The following is a 22,132-nucleotide window of genomic DNA, read 5'->3' as shown; positions in this document are numbered from 1 at the left end:
CTATAGACCAGCTGCGTACTCCCTTCCCAGTCTGTAGCTCACAGCAGAGCTGTGTCAAGTGGATTGCTGAAACGTTCTGGGTGGAAACCCACCCTTTTATGGCAAGAAGTGGGAACTTTGAAGCTAGTTTTGCATGGCAGCATATGTGTAATGACTTTATTCACCCACTTCTCCCATCTGTCAATGAAAACGAGACTGAAGGGGGCTCAGTACTGCATGGACTGGATATAAAAAAAGGGTCTGGTAACTCTGCTGAGCTAATGGAAAAAAAGTGAATTGTTAATTTTGAATTCAGTATCTTCTTCATACTTTTGGCACAGATGAGAAGCAGCATGAGTTGCTAAACAGCAACAGGCTGGAAATGTTGAAGGATATAAGGGAGCTGTACAACACACATTCAGGGCCATTGCTGACAGTAGAACTTGCTGCTTTTTTGTACCATACTGTTAGAAACTCCCCTGACTTGGTGTTTGAGATTAGCTGATCTTCAATGAGAGCACTCAGGGCTCAGGCAGGGGTCCCCCAGTGAAGCTAACTCTGTGATTTAAAGCATTACAGACCCAGCTGCCCCGCTGCTGCACAGCTGAGGACTACCACCTCCAGGGCAGCAGTACCAGGACAGGGCTTGTGCCAGCACTGTGGCTGCACTGGTTCAGCATACCAGGGCAAACCTGGCTTTGCCAGCAGTTTAAGCTACTATGCAAACTGTGGAACTCATAAACTAACCATAAATACCTATGTTTTTGCAAGATATGCTACAAGGGTGATAACTTCTGGTAGAGGGGAAGATCACATAGCTGGCACAGCCCTCATTACACTTCAGATATACTTTAGTTGAGGACAGATTTCACAAAAAAAAAAAAAGATCTTTGAAGATTAAAGATTTCCAGAATAGTAGCAGAAATCCTAAGAATGTGGTAACATTTTCTTAGACACTGATTTATGTGTGTGTTTTACTATAAACTAATTTATCTGGGTATTTATGCTGTAGGAATATGGGATGAATGTGTAAAGATCTCTTGAAAATAGCATGTTAAAAATACAACTTACTAGACTAGCATAAAGACTGAATTCCTGTACTTCACAGTCTACTGAAAACTTACATTTCAGTTCTGAGATTTTTTTTTTAAAGATCTTTCAACCCTTGAATTCCCAAATTGCTGAGAAAAAAATAGTTTTCTTTGGAGGATGAATGGCAATATCTTCCAAAAAGATCAGCTGGTCTGACTGACCTCCAAGTCATACTACTGGTGTTCCCACAATAGCATTTTCCTCTTTTGGTCTCTGTCCACAGTTTCATCTGAATATTTGCAATTGCTTACAGATCAGCAGTTTGAATGTAGAAAAGGAAGCATATTCCTTATTTGTAGAACTGGAGTTTGCCCCTTAAATGGCAAATTACCAGCTTTTTTATTTCTCCTCCGTTTTCCTATTGGTAACACTACCTTAAGGCCTGCAGACACACCTTTGCAATGGATAAGCCTGTAGCCCCTGTTTTGAGATTCAGTAGAGCTCATTTCAAGCTCAGCAAGATCATGCCTTAAGCAACCAAAACAATAATAGTTAAGCAACAGATTTTCTTTTAGCTTGTTTTTTTTCTCTCAGGACTGAAAAATGTTTCCTCCCCACCCCCCCAACTCTGGAAGAAAACAGTGTGGACTGTTGCTGGTTTGGGGCTTTCTACACCTTGTGTGTCTTTTTAATAGTCCAAAGATGTATCTTTGGACAAAGTAGAATACTTTACTGTGGCTTTTCATTTACTCTGTGGTAGCCTATGAAATATGTAGAATGTTAAAAGAGACAAAAAATGCTACATATTTATCTCACTGCTTCTAAGGAGGTGCATTGCTGTGTTCAAATGTGCTTCCAAAATTTTTCAAGTAAAGTCTTTGTGTTTGGGGGATGGTATTTTGTTTTAAAGGCTAGCAGTCAAAAGACTTGAAATTATATGTTTTCAGAAAATAGGATAAATATTAAGCTAAGGCCCAAGCCATAAAGCAGTGAGCAACATTACCTAAGCAACTAAAATATCACTAAGTAAAGGGTATACAGTTAAACTTTAGTTCGTATTCAGGATATTATATCTGATATATACAGTGCACTTTTAGTAAAGATCAGCCACCTTTAAGGAAGAATGCTTCTGTAAAACTATGCTATTACCTTATGTTTTCTTCTGCAAATTGTCCATCTTTTATTTTTTTCTCTTTTTTTTTCCCCTGTGCTTAACAGATGACCCTAAAGTGATTATTGCCAACCTTACAGTAAGTATTTAGAACTGGGAGATATCTCTGTCTGTACTGCACTGCTCACTTCACATCTTAATTTGGGGCATTATTCAGCATTCTCCTCTCACTCTTTAGGAAGGAAAACCAACCATTAACATGAATAAGTGTGTTAAATGGTGCCCTTCATGAGTACAGATTAATGTTTGTAATAAATTCCACTGTTTGCTGCTGTAGTAGCTTTTCTAACCTTTTTGGGCAGTGCAGAGCCAGAATCTCCCTGACTGTCTTGACTCCCTGAATTGAGTCTATTTATTCATTCCTTCAGAAATGGAAAGTAATCTTTTAGGGTAAATATTTTACTAGCACTTTGAAGACGCTAAAAAAGTGCATTTGATAGCCTTCAACTATAACCTTGTTTTAAATGGAAAAAAGTGTTTAAAATAAAAGCTGATTAAAAAAATCAAATTTTGTAACTAGATGGCTTTAAATATATCTGCAGGCAAAACATTTTAAGCATTCATCTTTCCTCTGAAACTTAAGCTTTGGTACAGGTAGAATAAAATGCTTAATCTGTGAGCTAAGTAAGTGTGATGTTTTGCATGATGCTTTCAAAAAGACTGTCATAAGAATAAAAATTTACAAATACATCTTCGAATGACACCCTGGGTCCTGGTCCTATGTACATACAGCACAGAAAGGGCCAGACCATGTACTCTAGGTGTACACTTTGTTTTCAAGGCTTCATCAATAACGACCTTAACAGTTTGATTTCTGTAGTTCAAGGTTTTATGCGCATCTAAGCTAACTGACAGCAGTGTGTTTGTAACCATTTAATTTTCAGTGTAGAAAGCCAGACCAACACTTCAAGCCTTACTTGAAACAGCACCTGCCTAAACGCTTGCACTATGCTTACAACCGAAGAATTGAGGATGTCCATTTACTGGTGGATCGCAAATGGCATGTGGCAAGGTAAACTCTTGCTTTTGTTTCCATCCTGATTTTCAGCCTTTTTAACCTGAGGAAATGAGACACCTGGGATGCTGACAGACGGGGCAATCCCACTCCTGTATCCCGTGAGCAAGAGGAGTTTTGAACTCCTGGTGAGATTCAGTTACATTTGCTGCAGGGAGATGTGGCTCAGAACACAAAATTGTTTTAAAATTTGGGAGAAAGAGTAGCTGGATAGAGGGTAGAAACCTAGACTGGTTTCCTCAAGCAGCTGTGTGGTTTTTGACTGATTAGCTCAAGTGTGCGAGCTGATAAACTCTTTTAATGAGGTGCAAGCCTATTCCAAGCAGGGAATATGGGAGGAAGGGGAAGGAATATGTAACTACGGGATGTTAGGGAACAAGAGGCTGAGTGGATGCAAAAGGTGAATGGAATGAAAAATGGACGTATTGGCAGAGTGGGTGAATGCATGAGAACATTTGGAAGGGTATGTCAAGGTGGCCATCAAAGTGCCGGCAGCATATTGTGTTGCAAAACAAATCCACAGAAACCCAGAATGCTTTAGCTCAAAGAAAATCCTGTTTTGGGTTGTTCTTCCCCATATGCCTCTGCATTTTCATTTATAAAATATAGGCAATTTTTAATATTCTTAGTTAGCTAAAAATTGAGCTAGGAAAAACAAGCTGGCACATATATATATAGAGTGAACAGGAGAGGAGTAGCCTTTGCTTATGAATCATGCACTCCTTTCTGGTTTAGTATATATTCTTTCTCTTGCTTTGATCTTTTGACAGATGTTGCATATTACAGTATGAGAATGGCTGGAGCTTTATGCATAAAGACGACTCAGTAGTTCTTGGAAGATGACACAGCTTTTGGCTCATCATAGTCTGTTATGAGCTTTAAATTATAGTAGGGTTTTTTGCCCATATAGCTGCCAGGCAAACACACGGGGTGTTGTAAGTGCCTTTTGACATCTGTGCTTATCTTTCTGTGAATTACGCAAGGATCACTTTGCTGAAGCAGTGAATGAGAAACCCTAGTTGCTTTCTTGCATAACTCCACTAGCTGGCTGGCTGGTTGCCCCGTACAGTTTCTGTGGCTAGGGTTCATGTACATTTCAAAGAATCATACTTTTGAGTTTCAGGCCTATAAAAGTTTTAGTTTTAAGAATTTTACTGGAAATGATGGGATAGGCCAAGTTGATTTACATTTAGTAATTTCTTATTAATTACATCAGACTTTCTTTGGCTTATTTATTCATTAGATTTTCTGAAATCTCATTCATCATTAATTCATTTTTTAATGTAACTGTAATTCATTGTATATTCACAGCCAGGAAAATGATAGTTACACACCTGATTGCCATAACTCCAGTAATTTACGAGGCCAAAATCAAACTTTGGCTGAGCATCATTTTATTGCAGATGAATAAATTAACTTGTAGGATAATTGGGTCCTTTCTGTGTATTGCCTGCACATGGCCCTCATAAAACTGTAAAAAGTACTCAGGAGCAAGTTGGTAATTATAATTCCTATGACACAATACTTATTTTTCCACATATCTTGTAAAAAAAAATTCTAACAAGCAAATAATTGACATTCCTATGATAGAGCACTTAATTTCTAAGTTATTTATCTTCATTACAATCTTTCTCTTTTCCCTCCAGCTTTGCGTCTGCTCCCCATTTTTGTTTACTGGGTGGAAGGCAAACAGGTGAAAGCACTTTATAGTATTATATGACATTTGCAGCATTGTGACATCACAAAAGTGCTTTCTCATAAGCCTCTATTGGCTTTTTGAGGATTGGAAGAGTATGGTACAAAATACCTGCCGTCTGTAGGTGATGTGATATAAGAAAGTCTGAGAAAACAAGTAAATAGATGCTAAGGTTGTTATCAATGAGTAAGAGTTGGCCCTTAAGATTGTACCCTTTTATAGTGTGAGCAGAGGGAGAAACGCTGGGCCTGTTGGATGAGCCTACAGTCCCCACTACTCCTATTTAAGAAAGACAAGCAAGGCACTACCTTGTAACCTCATCCCTTCTACCCCCAAAGTATATTGTTAGGTCAGCCACCATACCTACCTTTCCTACACACCATTCCTTTGAGGAAATTTTCTAATAATTTTTCAATTTAGGAAAGCTGTGGATGTTTACAAGAAGCCAACGGGAAAATGTTTCTTCCACGGAGACCATGGCTATGACAACAAGATAAACAGCATGCAGGTATGAGCAATGCAGTAACCTTTTTGGGAGGGTCATTGAAGGCAGAAGAAATTGGAGGTCTCTAAAATATAAATACTCACTGAAAACCCCTACCTTTTAATGCTTTTCTTTTGTATTCCTCTTTTTTTTTTAAGACTGTCTTTATAGGTTATGGCCCTACATTCAAATACAAGACCAAAGTACCTCCTTTTGAAAATATTGAACTTTACAACGTCATGTGTGGTAAGCTACCTTCTTGAGAAACTGCAAGAGAAACACACTGTTTTAGCACCATGAGCTCATGCCCTGACTCCTTCCCCAGTCCCCCTTCACAAGAACTTACCTTTTGGCCAGGAGGGCTGAAGGCACTTCTCAGAAGCCTCAGTTTGCTCTACTCTAACAACTGGCCAATAAAGGTGGTTACCAGAATTTTGTTGCGTGCAGCCTGGCAGAGGCCAAATACACACCACTACAGTATGTGGTGTTCACACTTCAGCAGTCTAGGAAGGAGGTTTCTGTTCAGAGACTGCTTCTGCACCTGCATGTCTTATGGGGCATCACTTAGTTTTTGATGGCATCTCCTGGTATGATTATGTTTCCTATGCTCCTATTGCAGCCTTGAAGCAGAACCTGGTACAGATATTCACTATGATCTTTTCTTTAATAGTGATTTTTCCAGGGTAAAAAAATCTTTCTAGAGAAGGTGTAATTCACTTATTTTCTTTTTTCAAACATGAAATACCAAAAAGGCAATAATCCCTTATCTCTAAAGCAGGTGGCTAATAACACTGTGTTCCAGATGATTGGTGTAAAGTCTACTTATTGACAGTGCATTTGCAACGGAAACTGCAGCAGTAGTTATAAAAAAAGTGTTTTCCAGTTTTTTGATGCAAATTAACCTTCTTGTCATAAAGGCTACCATACTATTCAGACAGCATTTGCAATTTTATGATTTGGACAAAAGATTAGTATTTATATTACATTAAAAGCATTCATTAACATGTCATGGGTGTAAACAGTATTGCAAATACATGTCTTAGCTCAGTAGAGATGCTTCTGCATGCACATTTGCAATCTAACCATCATTCATTTATCTTTGGTGTTTTCATAGACCTGCTTGGATTAAAGCCTGCTCCAAATAATGGCACCCACGGAAGTTTAAATCACCTGCTGAGAGTCAATGTCTATAAACCAACTGTGCCAGATGAAGTTGCTAAACCACTCTATCCTGTTGCTCTACCTTCTGCATCAGATTTTGATATAGGATGTACCTGTGATGATAAAGTAGGTGTTTAGGATCTGCTGATGCTTTCCCTACAAACGTAGTTGCCTAGTAAAGGTGAAGCCATTTTATCTATTTTGAGAGGGTTTGATCTGTAAGAATTTCCCAGGTCCTTCCTGTATAGTGTTTGTGCCCTTTTGGAACAATTATGGCTTTTTGTAAAACAGGAAATAACAAAAAAAAAAAGTTTTAGGGTTTTATAGCACTAGTTTTGTTTTGCTAGATGCCTAGTAAAGCGAGATGTCAGAATGCTCCAGTGATCCTAATCTTGTTCCTTTTTCTATTCTTGAGAAGAACAAGTTGGATGAACTCAACAAGCGCTTTCATGTCAAGGGAACAGAAGGTAAGAGCCTGGTGCCTTAGTTAATAACAGTTATTTTGGGGTTTTTTTTGCAAGTTAGTTTGCCTCATTGATACAAGGCAAACTCCTGCTTTGGTTTAGTTAATGCATAGCAAACAGTCTCTTCAAAGTAACTGTCAAAATAGCATATAGACGTACATGAGATACTTGGGCAAGACTAAGCACTGCTCATGTGAGGAAGTGCACACTATCTTTTGCTGTAGCCAGGACCAAAGTATCATTTAAAGTGATAGGAGTTTTAGCACTTCCTTTCCATCACTGTTAAGAAGTTTAATCTCCACTGTGGAAGCCGAGAGATGAAGAAAGGAGAGGGAGCATGAGGCAGTGCTCCACTCAACCACAAGTGATGAATGGGGTAGAAGCCAGACTCCATCTGCACACCATGTTTAACAAGTATTGTTCAGGCTTAGGTTTCACCAGGCCAGTGTTAGAAAGGATGGTACTGCTGCTCTGACAATCCCTAACTGGGTCTTTAATGCTTGGGTTTTAGGGTGCAGGTTATCCACTGAAACAAGTGCAGAAGTGCTTTGCTGGTTCAGCGATGCTTAGATCAATTCTGTCCCTTATTAGCATTCAAGTCAATGTTACTCCCAGGAGAAAGCATCCTCTGCTCTCCTGGACACTCGTTCCTGCACCCTCCCTACTGTATGCCAGCGCTGAGTTCTGTGTGGCTGTGGTCCGGGTTAAAACGTAGCAATAGGACCAGAGGAGAGGGGGTGGGAACTGCTTTTCTGAGCAGCAATACTGACTGAAAGCACAGCAAAGCAGAGCTTTCCTTCTCACAGCTGTGATCAGGGTCAGGATAACAGTTCACAGTATTCCCCTCACCATAACGGCTGTCCAAATCAGCAAATTCTGAAGTTTTGAGTTTAAATATGTTGTGGAGACAGTTGTGAAGTCTCCTTCCCTGGAGACATTCAAAACCCACCTGGACGCGTTCCTGTGCCCCCTGCTCTGGGTGTGCCTGCTCAAGCAGGGGGGTTGGACAAGATCATCTCCAGAGGTCCCTTCCAACCCCTGCCATTCTGTGATTCTGTGACATGGACTTTTGACATACTTCAAATTGTATTGCTCAGATGACTAAGGAGATTTTTTTTTTTTAATTCCCTTGTGAAGATAATTCTGCAGTTTTTCCTGTTGTGAACAGGCAATGCCCCCTATCCTGTAATTTCTAGGGGTGAAATTATTCATTTTCTTTGTGAGTTAAATTGCCTTTCTGCAGTTTCCATCTTGTTAAACTGATTTTTTCAATTAGTGAAGAGCTACTCTGTGCTGTGGCAATTTCTGGCATGAGGAAAAAACACCCTCAACACTATGCTCCTAGATATCTCAACATCTTTGTTTTGGCTTATGGCTTTGATGATTCTTCAGTAGTATAAAAACAGTATTTTGATGTATTTTAAGATATAAGGATTTAAATCAATTTCACTTGCTCATTTCTAAGTTGTCTGTGGAATGATGTGTCCCTTATTTAAACAACAAGGACTTCTGCTATGTGCAAGTTATTTTGTTGTATTTTATGACAGGCTGTAGCACCTGTTCAGGGATCTTCCTGCATTTAGTTAGTAATTCCCTTCTCTTGCATGGTGCACCAGGGATACTTAGCTAAGGTTGTTATTCACATGCAGAAGAAATTGAATCCTGCAGCTTCTCTTGAACAAAGCAATTTTATCATCTTTGTCCTTAGACAAGGCTTTTCCTACTTTTCTTTCTTGTGTCCTATTAAAATATCCTCTATTTGGACACAAACACTAATAAAACATGCCCTTTTCTTTCAGGTTAAATGCCCGTCTGTGAACTGTGTTAGGCTGCTTTCCTTGTGTCTATGTTTTGATTTCCAAAAGCGAGTCAAACCTGTTTGCCAAATGGCTATCAAAATCAATAAACTGTGCAGCACAATGCAAGATTAGCCAGGAAGTTTATTTTTCATGTCTTTCAATAATGTTTTTGTCTTTTTATAAGCAAGCTTATCAGAGGGACCTAGTGATGTTTAACCATAACATATCAACAAGACAGAAGAAACACAAGTTTTGCAGAGTTGGAGGTGTCTTTTTTTTAGCCAAAGTTAGGAAAAGGGGTTTTTGTTTGTTAGTTTTCCGTGATATTACTGACAGAAAACAGCACATCAGTCTTCAAAACACCATCTGGTTTAGCCAAGTGGAAAAAACCACTCTTCTAATGAGTGAGCACCTTTGCCTCCCTTTTGTGAGGGACTTTACAAAAAACATAGGAAGGAGAGAAAATCTGGAGAAAAGTGACAGGAGTGATAGGGTAGGGGTAGATTTAAAGGTACAATAAATTGCTTTTCACCTCATGTGTGACTGAAATGTGGACGCAAAGATCCTTGTGGAGTCTCCTGTGTTTGGAGAAACACCCACTCCATGCTATGACACCAAAAAGCTTTCAAGAGCAGATGGGACTTTTAACCTAAAAGTGGGTTGAGAGCCTGGAAGGGGGATCCCAAACAAAAATACTGAAGAACTGCTGCTCTCTGTTACAAGATTTCCTTAGTAGTTATTCAGGGTCAGTATCCTATTAAGGATCGCTGTAAAATCATCATGAGTTGGAAAGCCTACCCCCCTTTTTTAATACTTAAGGCTTTCAATAATAAATCTAAATGTAATTTCTTCTGATCTCTAGAGAAGCACCTCTTATATGGGCGCCCCGCAGTACTGTACCGCACAAAATACAACATCTTGCATCACCATGACTTTGAAAGTGGCTACAGCGAAACATTCTTGATGCCTCTCTGGACATCTTACACTGTTTCCAAACAGGTCAGTGCTGTCTTTGGTCTTGGAAATTGCTTAAAAAATCCTGGGGAAACCTGTTTGGTACCTTTATTCTTGAAGTCCTAAAACTGCCTTCCCTAAGTAGAGTTTCCCACCAGAAACTATGTCAAGTACCATTGAAAGGATTGCAAAAATCCAATTTTTTTTCCTTCATGAGAAAAGAGTTTTAAGGCAGAAGAGCTGTATTTTTCTGTTCCTGTTTTCATTTTCTAAGTTTTGCTTGATGAGAGTTTGTTGTATGGTGATAGCATAATCAGCTACTTCATTTGAATTATTTCCCATGGTGACTTTGCCTGAAGGAGGGGCTCTGCGGCAGGTACAGGAGCAGGACTTGGTTGTACAGCTGGGTAGTTCATTTTACTCCAAACAAGGTGTTCTGTCTAATGTCAACTCTATGAAATTGTTTTCTTTTGGCTATAAATGCTGGAATTACCTTTCTTGTCATTTCTGTGTTTGTTCCTCAATGCAGGCAGAGGTATCAGGTGTCCCAGAGCACCTGGCCAGCTGTGTGAGGCCTGACCTCCGCATTTCTCCAGGAAACAGCCAGAGCTGCACAGCCTACAGAGGCGACAAACAGCTCTCCTATGGCTTCCTTTTCCCTCCCCGTAAGTGCAAATAGCTTTTTAATACCTAGATGTTTTGTAAATTTCTTTTTTGTTAAGGAAAACCTTAGGTATGAAAAACCTTCCCATCAGATACAAACAGACTAAGGGTTTTGGTCTTTTTTAGGCTGTTGGGAAAGAATATATGTAGGAATGTTTTAATTTCCCCACTCTGGGGTGATTTCTTCCTCTGTGATGTCTTCTCAGAGGAGCTGCTTCTGCACTGGTGTCATATATGGGGCTAAATGGGATAGATACATTATTTTTCCTGCACTTGCTGAGGACCAAGGGTCCTATGCCACAAGTTGCCATCACACTGTGGCTCCTCAACTCTGCAAGAGATGCTCCAAACTGGTGCCCAGCTTCATGTACCAAAAGTGAAGTGTTGCAGTTTAGTTAATAAAAATAAAGGTGAACAAAGAATTGGACAGAGGAGTACGAGCTAGAAGACAGTCTCCAAAAGCTGGCCCTTAAAAGTCAGTGGATAGATACCAGGTTATATGAACTAGGAATCCGGTCCGAGTTTTTAGTTTTTATTCAAACAGCAGAGAAATAAACATATATTTAATTTATAAATCCATATTAGACTTTTGCATATTGTAAAAATTTCTGCCATCCTGTAGAAACAGTGCTGGTAGGAAACCTGTGTAAACGAGTGTCCTGGATTCTGCTGTTGCAGTTATATTGGTGCAGTCTTGGAGCAACGATCATCTGGGATTAGCAAATGTTCGAGGGGCACAACTGCCTCACAGCTGTTAACTTCATTGCTCTGCCTTCCTCACTTCATGGATGAAATAATTTACGGTGGATTTCAGACATGAAATTACTGGTGCAGAGGCTTGCTCAGAACTAGAAGATAATCCTGCACTCCTCTCCTTGGAAATTGCCTCTTTGTAAAAGCCTGCAGAGCAGCTCTCTGGCTTTTGATACTGCAAAAATATATGAGCTATGAAAATACTTTGAAATGGTTGACAGTTGAAGCAAAGAAAAAATCCTTACTTTTCATGCCCAGCTGTCACCTTAAAGAATAATTTTATACATTTAATGTGTACTTCTGAATATAGCATTCAGATTGCTGTTTAGATGACAATATTCCCCTTGGCTGATCTCTGAAGACATTTTTCAAAATATTTTTATGTTCCTTGAATTTCTGATCCTTCATCTTATTAATATTTTTCTGATCTATTTTTTTTCAGAATTAAGTTCTTCTGCAGAAGCAAAATATGATGCTTTTCTAATAACAAATATCATTCCAATGTATCCTGCCTTCAAAAGTAAGTGCCTTTTCCATGGCTTTACTTCTCTTTCCCAACATTTTATTTTTCTGATGATACATGTGTTGGACTGTGGAATGGATTGGCGGGAGAAATTTAGGATGTAAAGTTCAGCTACCTGTAGCCAGCAGATAATGCATGTGGGCACCTGTATAGTTGTAGGTATGGGCAGGCAAAATACCACAAGAAAGGTTTAAGCTTTCAGAAGGGTTTATTTTCCTTGGTGCTGTGCTGAGATAAGAGCACAGATGTGCTGTAGTTTAGCAATTTTGCTTCATGCCACAGTAATTCAGTCTGTGCATGACCATTCAGAATTTCTTGTCTGTAGCCCAAGCTAGTGCAGAATGTACTTGGGCAACATGTTTTTACGTCTCCACTGGAGCTGCCTGGGAGCGTACACAAGCCTGGGAGTGTGTACTTAGCATGTTGTTGTAGTTCAAGGACAAGTGATTATTTTTTTTTTTTCTATTCATGCCCTTAGAGGGAGACCAAACATATTTATTACCTATAAAGAAAAAGGAAAAGGAAACCAATTCATGGAAAATGAGGAATAATTTAAACCTGGCTGAAACGGTCAGCACTGCAGGGATATAATATTAACATTTCTTTGTCTGCACATCCATTTTCTCTCTAGTTTTGCCAAGAGGTAGGAAAACCATCAGACTATTCTGGTGGCATTTTTGGCTTGGCAGGAATTGAGAAGCCTTGGAAGAATCTCAAGAGCCTGTTCTTGTGTGATTTCCAATTCAGATTTTAGGCCAGAGAGGTTTGGATAAACATCAAAGCCTATGGGAGGCTTTTTCTTTTTAACCAGAAAAGAGTGTTTTTAACTGAAAAACCTCTGAGTAGGAACAAGTGGTGATGTTTGCTGGAAATTTGAGCAAAGGCACTTAACTGATTACAGAGTGTAAGATTATTGGGGATTTCCCACTCTCAAATCACTTCATAAAAATGCTCTTTATGTTAATGTTAGTCTAAGAAAATTAGCTGAGATGTTAATCACAAGAGAACAGTCTACCACCAGCAGCTCATTTTGTCTAGCGGGTGAAGGATTCCCTGAGAACAAATGCTGGAATTAATATCTTTCCTGGGGAGTTACGAACCACTACGTGTGTGTGGGTTGCAATGTAGAGAGTCGATTATAAGCTCATTATACAGAGCTTTTTCTCTAGCAGGAAAAATACAGGTGGCAGTTTTATGCTATGCTGGCTTTGGTGGCAGTGCTGGCTGCAGAGGCCCCCTTGTCTGCTTTGTTTTTTTAATTCACTGTCCCATCCTCCCAGGCAATAATTCTGTATCCATCTTTTCTGTGTTGAGTCTGGCTTAAGCAGTTCCCACTTTGCTGGAGCTGCAGGATGATGCCCCTGGGCTGGCCCCCTATTGCACTGGCATTGCTGTCTATGTGGCTGCAGTGAGAACCCAAGTGAGGAACTGATTCAGCCGGAAAACTCAAGGGGAGGGGGGAAAGTTTTCCTCTTTGGGCTATTTTTACTGTTAAGGCGGCTGCACTGGGGGAGCGAGCAGTTGGAGGTGGTACTGCCAAGTGGTTACCACGGCTGAGGTTCTTGTTGGACCATTGCTTGTGGGACTCTCTGCGTCAGCCCGAGCAGGGAGTTCATGTGGCACTGAGCAGTCTTAGGACAAGATGTTCTGGAGAACTTGCTGAGCCTGGTGTTGCCATCTCCACCGGGGAACCATGGACTTAACAGGCTGAGCTGGCAAGAGAAATGTTAAACTTCTACAAGTTTGAGATGCTTTGTTTACACACACTTCTGTTATTGTTAAAATAAAAAGGAAAACATAAGGGGAAAATTATGCAACTGGAAATTCCAGTGTGTTTCCCATCTCTGCAAGCATCTTAACTTGTTAAGGTTGAGGAGGGTGTGGTAGGAGAAAGGCTATCATGCTCTTCCCAAAAGTTGCTGTAATGAGATGCCATGCCATAATTTGGTCATCCTTGACAGCACCTAATTGAAAGTTAGACATTTTGTATCCAAGGAGGATTTAACTGTAAGAATATGACCTTTGTATGTCCATTTCTTTTAAAATGCTTCTGTTTTGCTTTAAATCATGGTGCTGTTTCTTTTCTAGAATTAAAATAAAACTTAGCACCATTCCCTGTAACTAGATAAGAAAGACAAAGGAAGTGTTCACAGGAACATCAAAAGCGTGTGAATAGCTGTTTCTACTGCTTGGTGAAGGAACAGCAAGCTCTCTGTGCAATGTCTATAGCAATGCCAGCCCGGGAGTGGTACCCTGCATTTCCTTTATCGCTGGTTTGGGGGAAAAAATCAACAGAGAACAAAGAAGTCTGAATAGGCTTTACTGACCAAACTGAATGAAGCTGCAGTAAATCTGTAATGCTTAGTCTTTGATTTCCCCTGCCATTGTGTGAATGATGTTGACTGGATTTTTATTTTCAGGAAAAGAAAATCGTTTATAATTTCAACATGTGTTGGCTTATCCAAATTCTGGCATATTTTATTTGTTTCGTTTTGGTTTTTCCCCCCGTAGAGGTATGGAACTATTTCCAAAGGGTTTTGGTGAAGAGATATGCCACTGAACGAAATGGAGTCAATGTTATAAGTGGGCCAATCTTTGACTACGACTATGATGGTTTACATGACACTCCTGACAAAATAAAGCAGTAAGAGTTTGTCTTTAAATTAGTTTGTTGTTGCTTCTCTTAAGGGTGCCTTTATCTTAAACAATTCATTATCTGCACATCATTAGATTTTGGGGAGGAGGTATAATTTTCTAGCTCTTTGTAAAATTATTTTTTCATCAGGACTGAATGTTCCTGTAGGTAGGACAGTGGTAAAAATAAGAAAATGGCAATTAGGCAGGTAACTGTTCACCTTAACTTTGAAATTAAGTGTTCATTCATCCTTGAGATGAAGCCGAATTATGTTCCAAATAATCTCTGTTCTCTAAAATTCTCCAGAACTTAAGAGTTGACACCTGGACACCAGAGCAAATGGTAGCAGTGCTATTGAGTTAGATATGCAAGCCTTTTGTTAATGCAGTAATGCTTTCTCTCTCTGTCCTTGAACCGAAGAAGCCTTTCTGCACTGGTTCGTGGTATTTCTATAACACAGTATGAAACATTAACTAACTGAATGCTCATTTTCAGTCAGTCTCTAGGAATCAAGCACATCTCAACAATGTATGTGTCCTCACATGTAGGGGAGGAAACTCCATGCTGTTTGTGTAACCTTCTTCCTAACAGGTTTATACTTTGTGGATAAATGTTTGCTTCATTCCCCCAGGTTTGTGGAAGGCAGTGCCATCCCTATTCCTACTCATTACTACACCATCATAACCAGCTGCTTAGATTTCACTCAGCCAGCTGACAAGTGTGATGGACCACTCTCCGTTCTCTCCTACATCCTTCCCCACCGGCCTGACAATGATGAGAGCTGCAATGTAAGTTCTGCTGTGCTACCGTAGCCCCATGGTATATATATTCCTGGGACATGTAAAACCCCGTTACAGTTCGATACTGGTGCTCACCGATGTCTTGAATGAAAGTACAGAGTAGGACTCCTAAGTGTCATGTTCAACTCATTAGACAAAAGTGATCCTCCATGATATCAGAGAAAATATGGAACTATTACTGTAACTAAAACTGTCTGGAAGAGCTGACATACAGTAGGTGGGCAGTAAACAACCTGTGGGCTTCTGTGTTTTGGCAGACACTGTCAGTGTAACCTCAGAGCAGATTGGGGGAAGGCTGTGTGTGTAGATGTATTGTGCTGGCAGCCAGCCTGATGTTTTTATTGAGGTCTGTTTCCATATGCAGGTACAATATAGTCTGTCTGCTATGGCAGTCTGGGTGTGTCAGACAGCGTGATTACATCCAACCCACACAGTATTAAAACTATATGCTAAAACCTGCCGAGGGTAAAGTGCCAGCTCTTGTTTCCAGAACATGTCTTGATTCAAGGGAAAAGTTTAGACTCTCATTACCAGAGGTGACCAGACACCCTCCGGGTTCCTTTCCTACCTTCCTTTAGGATGCAGGATCCTATAGTGTAAGAATCTTGGTGAAATACAAAGGCTTCGGTCTGGTCAGCACTGCAGAAAGTAACACGCACGCTCAGCAGCTGATCGTGCATCAGGAGAACGGTTGGGTCCCCGTGGGCTCTGGCGCTCTGCAAGGACAGCAGTCCTCCCAGGCAGCTGTATTTAGACTTGTCCTTCCGCCTGAACTTGTTCTCCCATTACACAGCTGTGCGGATTCCTGCACACAGACACTTCACTATAGGCTGCCAGGAGACCGTTTCCTGAATGAACGCATTAATGTTATGAATTTTGTATTGGCACAAAAAGTTAAGACTCCTGTTCCAGCTACAGGCAGAAATAGTCATTCCAACTCTGTACACAATTCACCTGGAACACTGTCTCTTTCTCATTCATCAAACATCGCCTGCTTTCAGGTCCCTCTTTTTAAAACCACGCTTTTGGAGCAGTATCCCTCCCTCTTGAGCAGGTCTGGCTTCCCCCTGTTTAGACTCTTAACTGCTTTGGGCAGAGATGTCTTCCACCAGAAGTCTTGGAAAGTCCTACATATATTTCATCGTGGTTTTTCTCTGGACTGTTTTCCTCTGAATCAAGGTCCGGTGGTGATCTGGAAGTTACTAATCTGGCAGTTATTAGTGCCTCTGTCCTGGTATCTCTGCCCATATGTAATTTTATGACAAAGTCAATTTTTTTCCTTCCTATGCTGTGTGTCATGGTTGCCTTCAACTGCTGACATCTTTTTTGATGAACTATTTAGAATAATGGCATCTCTTATTCTTTGACTTCTTATATTCCAACCCAGGCTTCTTTTCTTTGTAGGTCATGCTATTTATGGTGCATGTATTTACAGTTCTGTGAGGAACTTACTACAAGGTCATTAGCAGATATTGGTTTATGCTTTTTACATAGCAAAGAACCACTCCAAAAGTATTTAAATGTAGACATTGAATGAAAATACAGTAAGGCAAAATTTTGCCATTCAAATACTGTGTCAGTCTTACTTTTGCATGTGGTGTTTCATCCAATTTGTTCAAAGAACTGATTATGTAAAACCTCACATGCTTCGTGAATTAAATGCATGGGATAATATAAGAATTTTTCCTTAACCTCTCCACAGCTTCCTTTTAAGATCTGAAGAAATATTAGCTTTACCCCCTGCTTTGCTCTTGTTGCACATACTTTCTCTCTCTTCACATAGCCATTGGAGAACACCACTACTCTTCTCATTTGAATTTGTTCCATTTCCAAACTGTGTTTATTCATGGTGAGGTTATACCCATTTATTCTTGTGTCAACATTTTCCTATGGCTTAAATAGTCCTTCACTGGACTTCAGGATTTACCCTAGTGATGATTTATGGTGATTCTCAAGGCATATACTTCTCTATTGATGGCAGACCCAGGATCTTTTTTGCTCATCTTATAAGAGGATGAGCAGTTTGGTAGCCTTCCTATGCATCTGTTCCAGTTTATTTTTTTTTATGGAACATGAATAAGATAAAGTACTCCAGCTGAGCTCTCAAAATGAAAATGGTTTTCCTTCCACTGGACACAACTCCTCTGATACTGTCTAGGATTTGCTTTTTCCATAGCTGTGCTGTAATGGTGGCTTACAATCGTGCACAACCAGTATACCCAGCTCCTTCTCTTCTATCTGCCGATTCACCTGAGAAGCTCCCATCTTAGCAGAAATTTTTGCCATCAGTGTGGAAGGGAAAAACTAAAACCTGGACCAGTTGATTGATTTTCTGGGGTGATGCAAATGCTGTCTTACTGGACTTGGTTTAAAACAAACCTCACAGTCCTGTGATTTATTCATATTGCAGATCTTTTGCAGATTCTTAGGAGTCCTCATTGTATTAAAAAAGTGAGCTTTGTAGCATTGGGACTTCCCTTTGAGTTCTGTAAAATGCAGGTTTACTGCTCAGAAGGAAGGCTTGAAGACAACAAAGGTGTCACAGTGATTGCATTTGCAGTAACGACCCTGTTGAGGCCCGTTTGCAGGCTACCAACCTGATCACCAGGCTGAAGGCTGAGCAGGGGGCTTCCTGCAGCCGTGTGCTGCCAGGTGGCGTTCCTGGAGCGTGACACCTCAGACGAAGTGGAGCAAGCAGCACATGCTCCCATCTTTTCCCTCTTAAGCTGCATCTCCCTCTTCATGTTCCAGACCTGGTTTTGGGCCTCAGGTTGCTAGCGATGTGGAGAGGAAAGTTGGTTTGGAGCTGAAAAGCTTCATAACAGGCAAGTGCTGACTGGATCATGGACGTTTACTTTAGAGCAGCCAGCTGTGACCTAGCTGGTACTTCATGTCCTCTCTGTGCAAATGATCACGCTCACCCTCCTGGCCTTTGCAGGGTGACCCACAGCCTGGTCTGTGGCACATCTACTCCAGGATCTGACATTGTTGAAACTTAGTCTTGAAAGGTGAAATGGTCACTTTATAGGAGGACCTGGCTGAAACAGTCAGAAAGGGGCTCATTTTCAAGAGTAAGCCCAGAAACAGAGTTTTATCAGCAAGATTCCCAAGACACATGGGGTCCAAATGTCCAGAGGCACAACCGTCCTTTCCTAACTTGCTTCCTGGACTGCAGTGTAGACGTAACAGCCTGAGAGGCAAAGGGGGAAAAGTCTTGTTTGCTCAGCCCTTTTCCCACATCTGCTCCCTGCCATGCAGTCCCCAGGGCTGGCTGCAATGCTCATGGGACATGTCACTGGACCGGTTAACGCACTCAAACAGCCACTAACTGCAGTGTTTTGCAGGGCTGATTTTCCGATGTGTTAGTGAGTTACACTAGTTTGTGGATGGCTCCAGTAAGCGCTGGAGCTGGCACAAGGCATGCAGCAGGAACAGTCCCCTAAGGGAGATTACACCCACGCAACCTGACCGTGATCACTCTGGCAGCATCACCTTCGTGGTGTTTTTTTTTTGTATTGGGAAGTGTTTAATGAGTGTCTTTTTTCTACCAGTGAATAATGTGTGTGTTCTAATAACTGGATTTTACAGGTACCAACATAAACCATAGTCCCAACTGTGTAATGAATCGTAATGGTCTCCTAACAGTAAAGTGGAAAGATTAAAATAATATTGTGTTAGATGAGGTGCTGGTCAAACAACAATAACATGTAGGAGTAGGGTTCAAAGCTAAACAGCCTAGAGTTTGGGCTTTGGTAATACACAACTGATTAATATGGAGCTCTTTCTGTGAGATAAAAAAAATATGTGGTGACTGACGGATCTTCTAAAAGCATAGGGTTGTTCTTAAACACCTGCAACATGGGGCCAGCTTTTCCCAGATGACTATGGTCACTGCCTGAAGCCCACCCTAAAATGGGTCCCAAAATAAAACTGTAGGAATCATCTTGCATGTGAAGATTCAAATCTGTTTTCTTGGAATTTGTTTACCTCAGTCATTCTTGAATAAGGTACAGAGATTGTTCAAATGGACCCAATTTTCAGAAAAGTTGCACTTTCTTTCAGAGCTGACTTTTGACATGGCATGTTATGAAAACTTTTTGTTACATTTCAGAGCTTGGAGGATGAATCAAAGTGGGTTGAAGATCTTCTTAAGATGCACACTGCGCGTGTGCGTGACATTGAACAGCTCACAAGCTTGGACTTCTTCCGAAAGACCAGTCGCAGCTACACAGAAATCCTCTCCCTAAAGACATACCTGCATACGTTTGAAAGTGAAATTTAGCTTTCTAACCTTACTCAGTGCATCCTTTTCTCAACTGGTGTATATTTTTATATTGTTTTTATATTTATTAATTTGAAACCAGGACATTAAAAATATTAGTATTTTAATCCTGTATCAAATCTTAAATATTAAACCCTTGTGTCATTTGTTTTGTTTCTCTAATGTTTAATATAGGTATGTCTCTTGGTTTATTTAGTAGCGCTTGTAATACTGCAGCTTGAGTCCTTACTCCAAGCTTTTAAGTGGTGCTGCAAGATTTGATATGTGCGTCAAGGAAATATTAATTTCCCATGCTCCTTTACCACACTTGTAGTCCTGTACTGTGTATCAAAATACTGAACATGTAAAATTACATTCATTTACTGTTAACTATGTGACAGACATATTTAAACCCTATTTAACCCTATAGACAAATAGCATCTTAAATATAATAAACCACACATTCAGTTTTTTTAATGTGTTTTGATTTCCTTTCACAGGGACATTCAGAGGGACTTGTGGGCAGCTAAGTGCTGCCAGATTGCCCTCATTCACTGGGCAAAGCTGTTCTCAAGGGCTTAGGTTTGCTGATAGGAGGACTGCCAGGAGGCCAGGTGCCCTGCTCTGGTACTCAGCAGTGAGACCATAAACCAGACACCCATAGTAGTCACTACTGGTTAGGTTTTGCCATAGAGGCAAAGCTGTGAGAGCAGGCTGGTTGGTGTCATAAGCTACCAAGGGTACCCCACGCTTGAGGCCACAAGGCCCTGTTCTGGGGCCGTGGGGAGGATGCAAGGTGACAACATCCACTGTCACCAGGTAGGCTGTGTCACATCCCTTCTCCACCGCTGCTGCTCTGGGCTGGTTCCTAGGAATACCTGTTCCATTGTCTTTTGCTTTGACTTTGAGGGAAGTTGAGGTAAGGCAGATGATGGAGGTGACATTGCTAAACACCCAGCAGTGGGCTTTTACCAGGGAGGATAAAATCTGATTTTTGTAATCTCTGCCAGAATTTGCAGAGTTTTCCCTGAGGCTGAGGCTTAATGCCAGCCCTTATTCTCAGAGGAAGCCCCTTGGCCTGATTGCACTACATGACTTCTGGTACAGTGAACCCCACACAGTGCATGTGATTTACAACCATCATCTACCTGATCAAGTGGGTGAAGTCTCTGTTGGCTACATCTGTGCAGTCACAGTCTCATAATCCTGGCAAGCCCCTACGAGTGTCACTGATTATACTGGCATCTAGATAATGGCGTGATTTGGCTCAGATAGCTTTTATAGAAGGCATATGGTGTAGAGTGTCAGTGTAGTTAGATGACGTAAAAGATAAATTATTGTTTAGAATGCCTCTTGAGTCTGAACCCACTAGTGGCACTATTACAAAACCATTGTCTGGGGTTACAGATTTCCCTCTCTCTACCACAGCGGTTTGTGTCTATTTTGTCTTCGAAGGTTGCAAATGCTGGAGGGAAGCAGGAAGGGCTGGAAAGCATCTCAGCCATGTATGCAGATGAATAACCAGGTCTCCTAAGTAAAATTAATCTGGCACAATTTTAGCAATTTTTATCCCTGTAGCATCCATCTAAGAGAAAGTGGTAAACTGGAATTAATCATGTTAACACTGATAATAAAGTTCTTGTGATAAGTAGATAAAATTTTATTATTCTAGGTGCCAAATTCTGTTTAAGTTACAAGAGCATAAAACTTTAATGTTTTAAAATCCCCCATAAATGCTAGGATGGAAGTACTAATAACTGCACAAAGCTCTGGGAAACGTTCTATTCTTGCAACTTAAAAAATTGTCTCTTGTGGTTGTCTGGTAGCACAGAAATATTTTTCTGTAAGCTTTTGGCAAGGCTTCCTGCCATGATAAACTTTACATTCTTACATGTGCTACAACGGGTATTTCCTCTGAATTTAACACAGTTCTTAGTTAAGACCTAATTCCTCCAACACTGACTTTAGTGATGGTATAATGTGATTGTTCACAAGCTAAAGACCACCACTGCTGCGTTCCTTTGACATTCATCTGTTGCTTTGTTTGTTTGTTTGTTTTAATGCAATCTAGCAAATTATACAATCCTTTTATTTTCTTCCAGAAAAAGATGACATTTATACCAAAGGAACGTTTAAGCTCTAAAAGATACTCTTCTGTTCAAAGAAGTTTGCTTTTGAAATACAATGAGTGATGATAGTCGGGAGAGACAGTTTAACTCTGTCTTGGTTTCACTAAAGAATGATGATTAGTGTGTAGGGGAATGTGAGAATGAATACTAGTAACATACTTCTGTTTTACTTACTTCTCTTTGCCCTTGGCCCTATGTTCTTGTATGGTATTGCTGTTTTATTTTACCGTGCTGGCAGAGGTAGCTGTGCTGGGGAATGTTTGTGGTGACTTCTGTAAATTGCATAGGTTTTTTTTCCTGTTGAAAAATGTCTTATCAACACAAAAGCTCCAGTGCAAAACTAAACCCTTGTAAATCCCTCTAAGCAATGTGAGCTCTGCAGGAACAACAGGCATTTTAAAGGAAACTTGTAATTTCCCTTTCATATTCATCACAGTGAATGTTAGCTTAGGGCAGTGTGTAGGAAGGAACCCCTCTGCTTTCCATTCCTGTTAGACCATTTTGAAAATAAGAAACACCACTTGCTTCTGTTACAGGTTTCCTTTTCTTGATATTACTCTGGCTTCTTCAAGAGGTCCATTGAGGAGAACAAGCACTGAATTTTTCTGTTGAG

General features: G+C 40.4%; 1 protein-coding gene across 8 annotated transcripts in view; it reads left to right on the top strand.

The window, feature by feature from the left end:
- Nucleotides 1-19,862, top strand: part of ENPP2 (ectonucleotide pyrophosphatase/phosphodiesterase 2) — a 54,227-nt gene extending 34,365 nt beyond the window's left edge. For 4 of the 8 annotated variants that reach the window (XM_075085668.1, XM_075085666.1, XM_075085672.1 and 1 more), the window contains 12 exons: nucleotides 2,230-2,261; nucleotides 3,067-3,194; nucleotides 5,314-5,401; nucleotides 5,536-5,623; nucleotides 6,492-6,664; nucleotides 6,954-7,005; nucleotides 9,664-9,800; nucleotides 10,285-10,420; nucleotides 11,614-11,691; nucleotides 14,206-14,338; nucleotides 14,961-15,117; nucleotides 19,241-19,862. In XM_075085668.1, coding sequence (XP_074941769.1) covers nucleotides 2,230-2,261; nucleotides 3,067-3,194; nucleotides 5,314-5,401; nucleotides 5,536-5,623; nucleotides 6,492-6,664; nucleotides 6,954-7,005; nucleotides 9,664-9,800; nucleotides 10,285-10,420; nucleotides 11,614-11,691; nucleotides 14,206-14,338; nucleotides 14,961-15,117; nucleotides 19,241-19,411 — 1,373 coding nt within the window. In that variant the 3' untranslated portion in view covers nucleotides 19,412-19,862. The remainder of the gene's footprint in view (nucleotides 1-2,229; nucleotides 2,262-3,066; nucleotides 3,195-5,313; nucleotides 5,402-5,535; nucleotides 5,624-6,491; nucleotides 6,665-6,953; nucleotides 7,006-9,663; nucleotides 9,801-10,284; nucleotides 10,421-11,613; nucleotides 11,692-14,205; nucleotides 14,339-14,960; nucleotides 15,118-19,240) is intronic. The other 4 variants (XM_075085667.1, XM_075085673.1, XM_075085669.1 and 1 more) reach the window with 2 other exon arrangements.
- Nucleotides 19,863-22,132: the final 2,270 nt, after the last annotated feature.

Source organism: Phalacrocorax aristotelis, chromosome 2 (assembly GCF_949628215.1).
Source record: "Phalacrocorax aristotelis chromosome 2, bGulAri2.1, whole genome shotgun sequence".
NCBI lineage: Eukaryota > Metazoa > Chordata > Aves > Suliformes > Phalacrocoracidae > Phalacrocorax > Phalacrocorax aristotelis.
The sequence above is the reverse complement of the archived record's forward strand: the minus strand, read 5'-3'. Positions and strand labels throughout refer to the sequence as shown.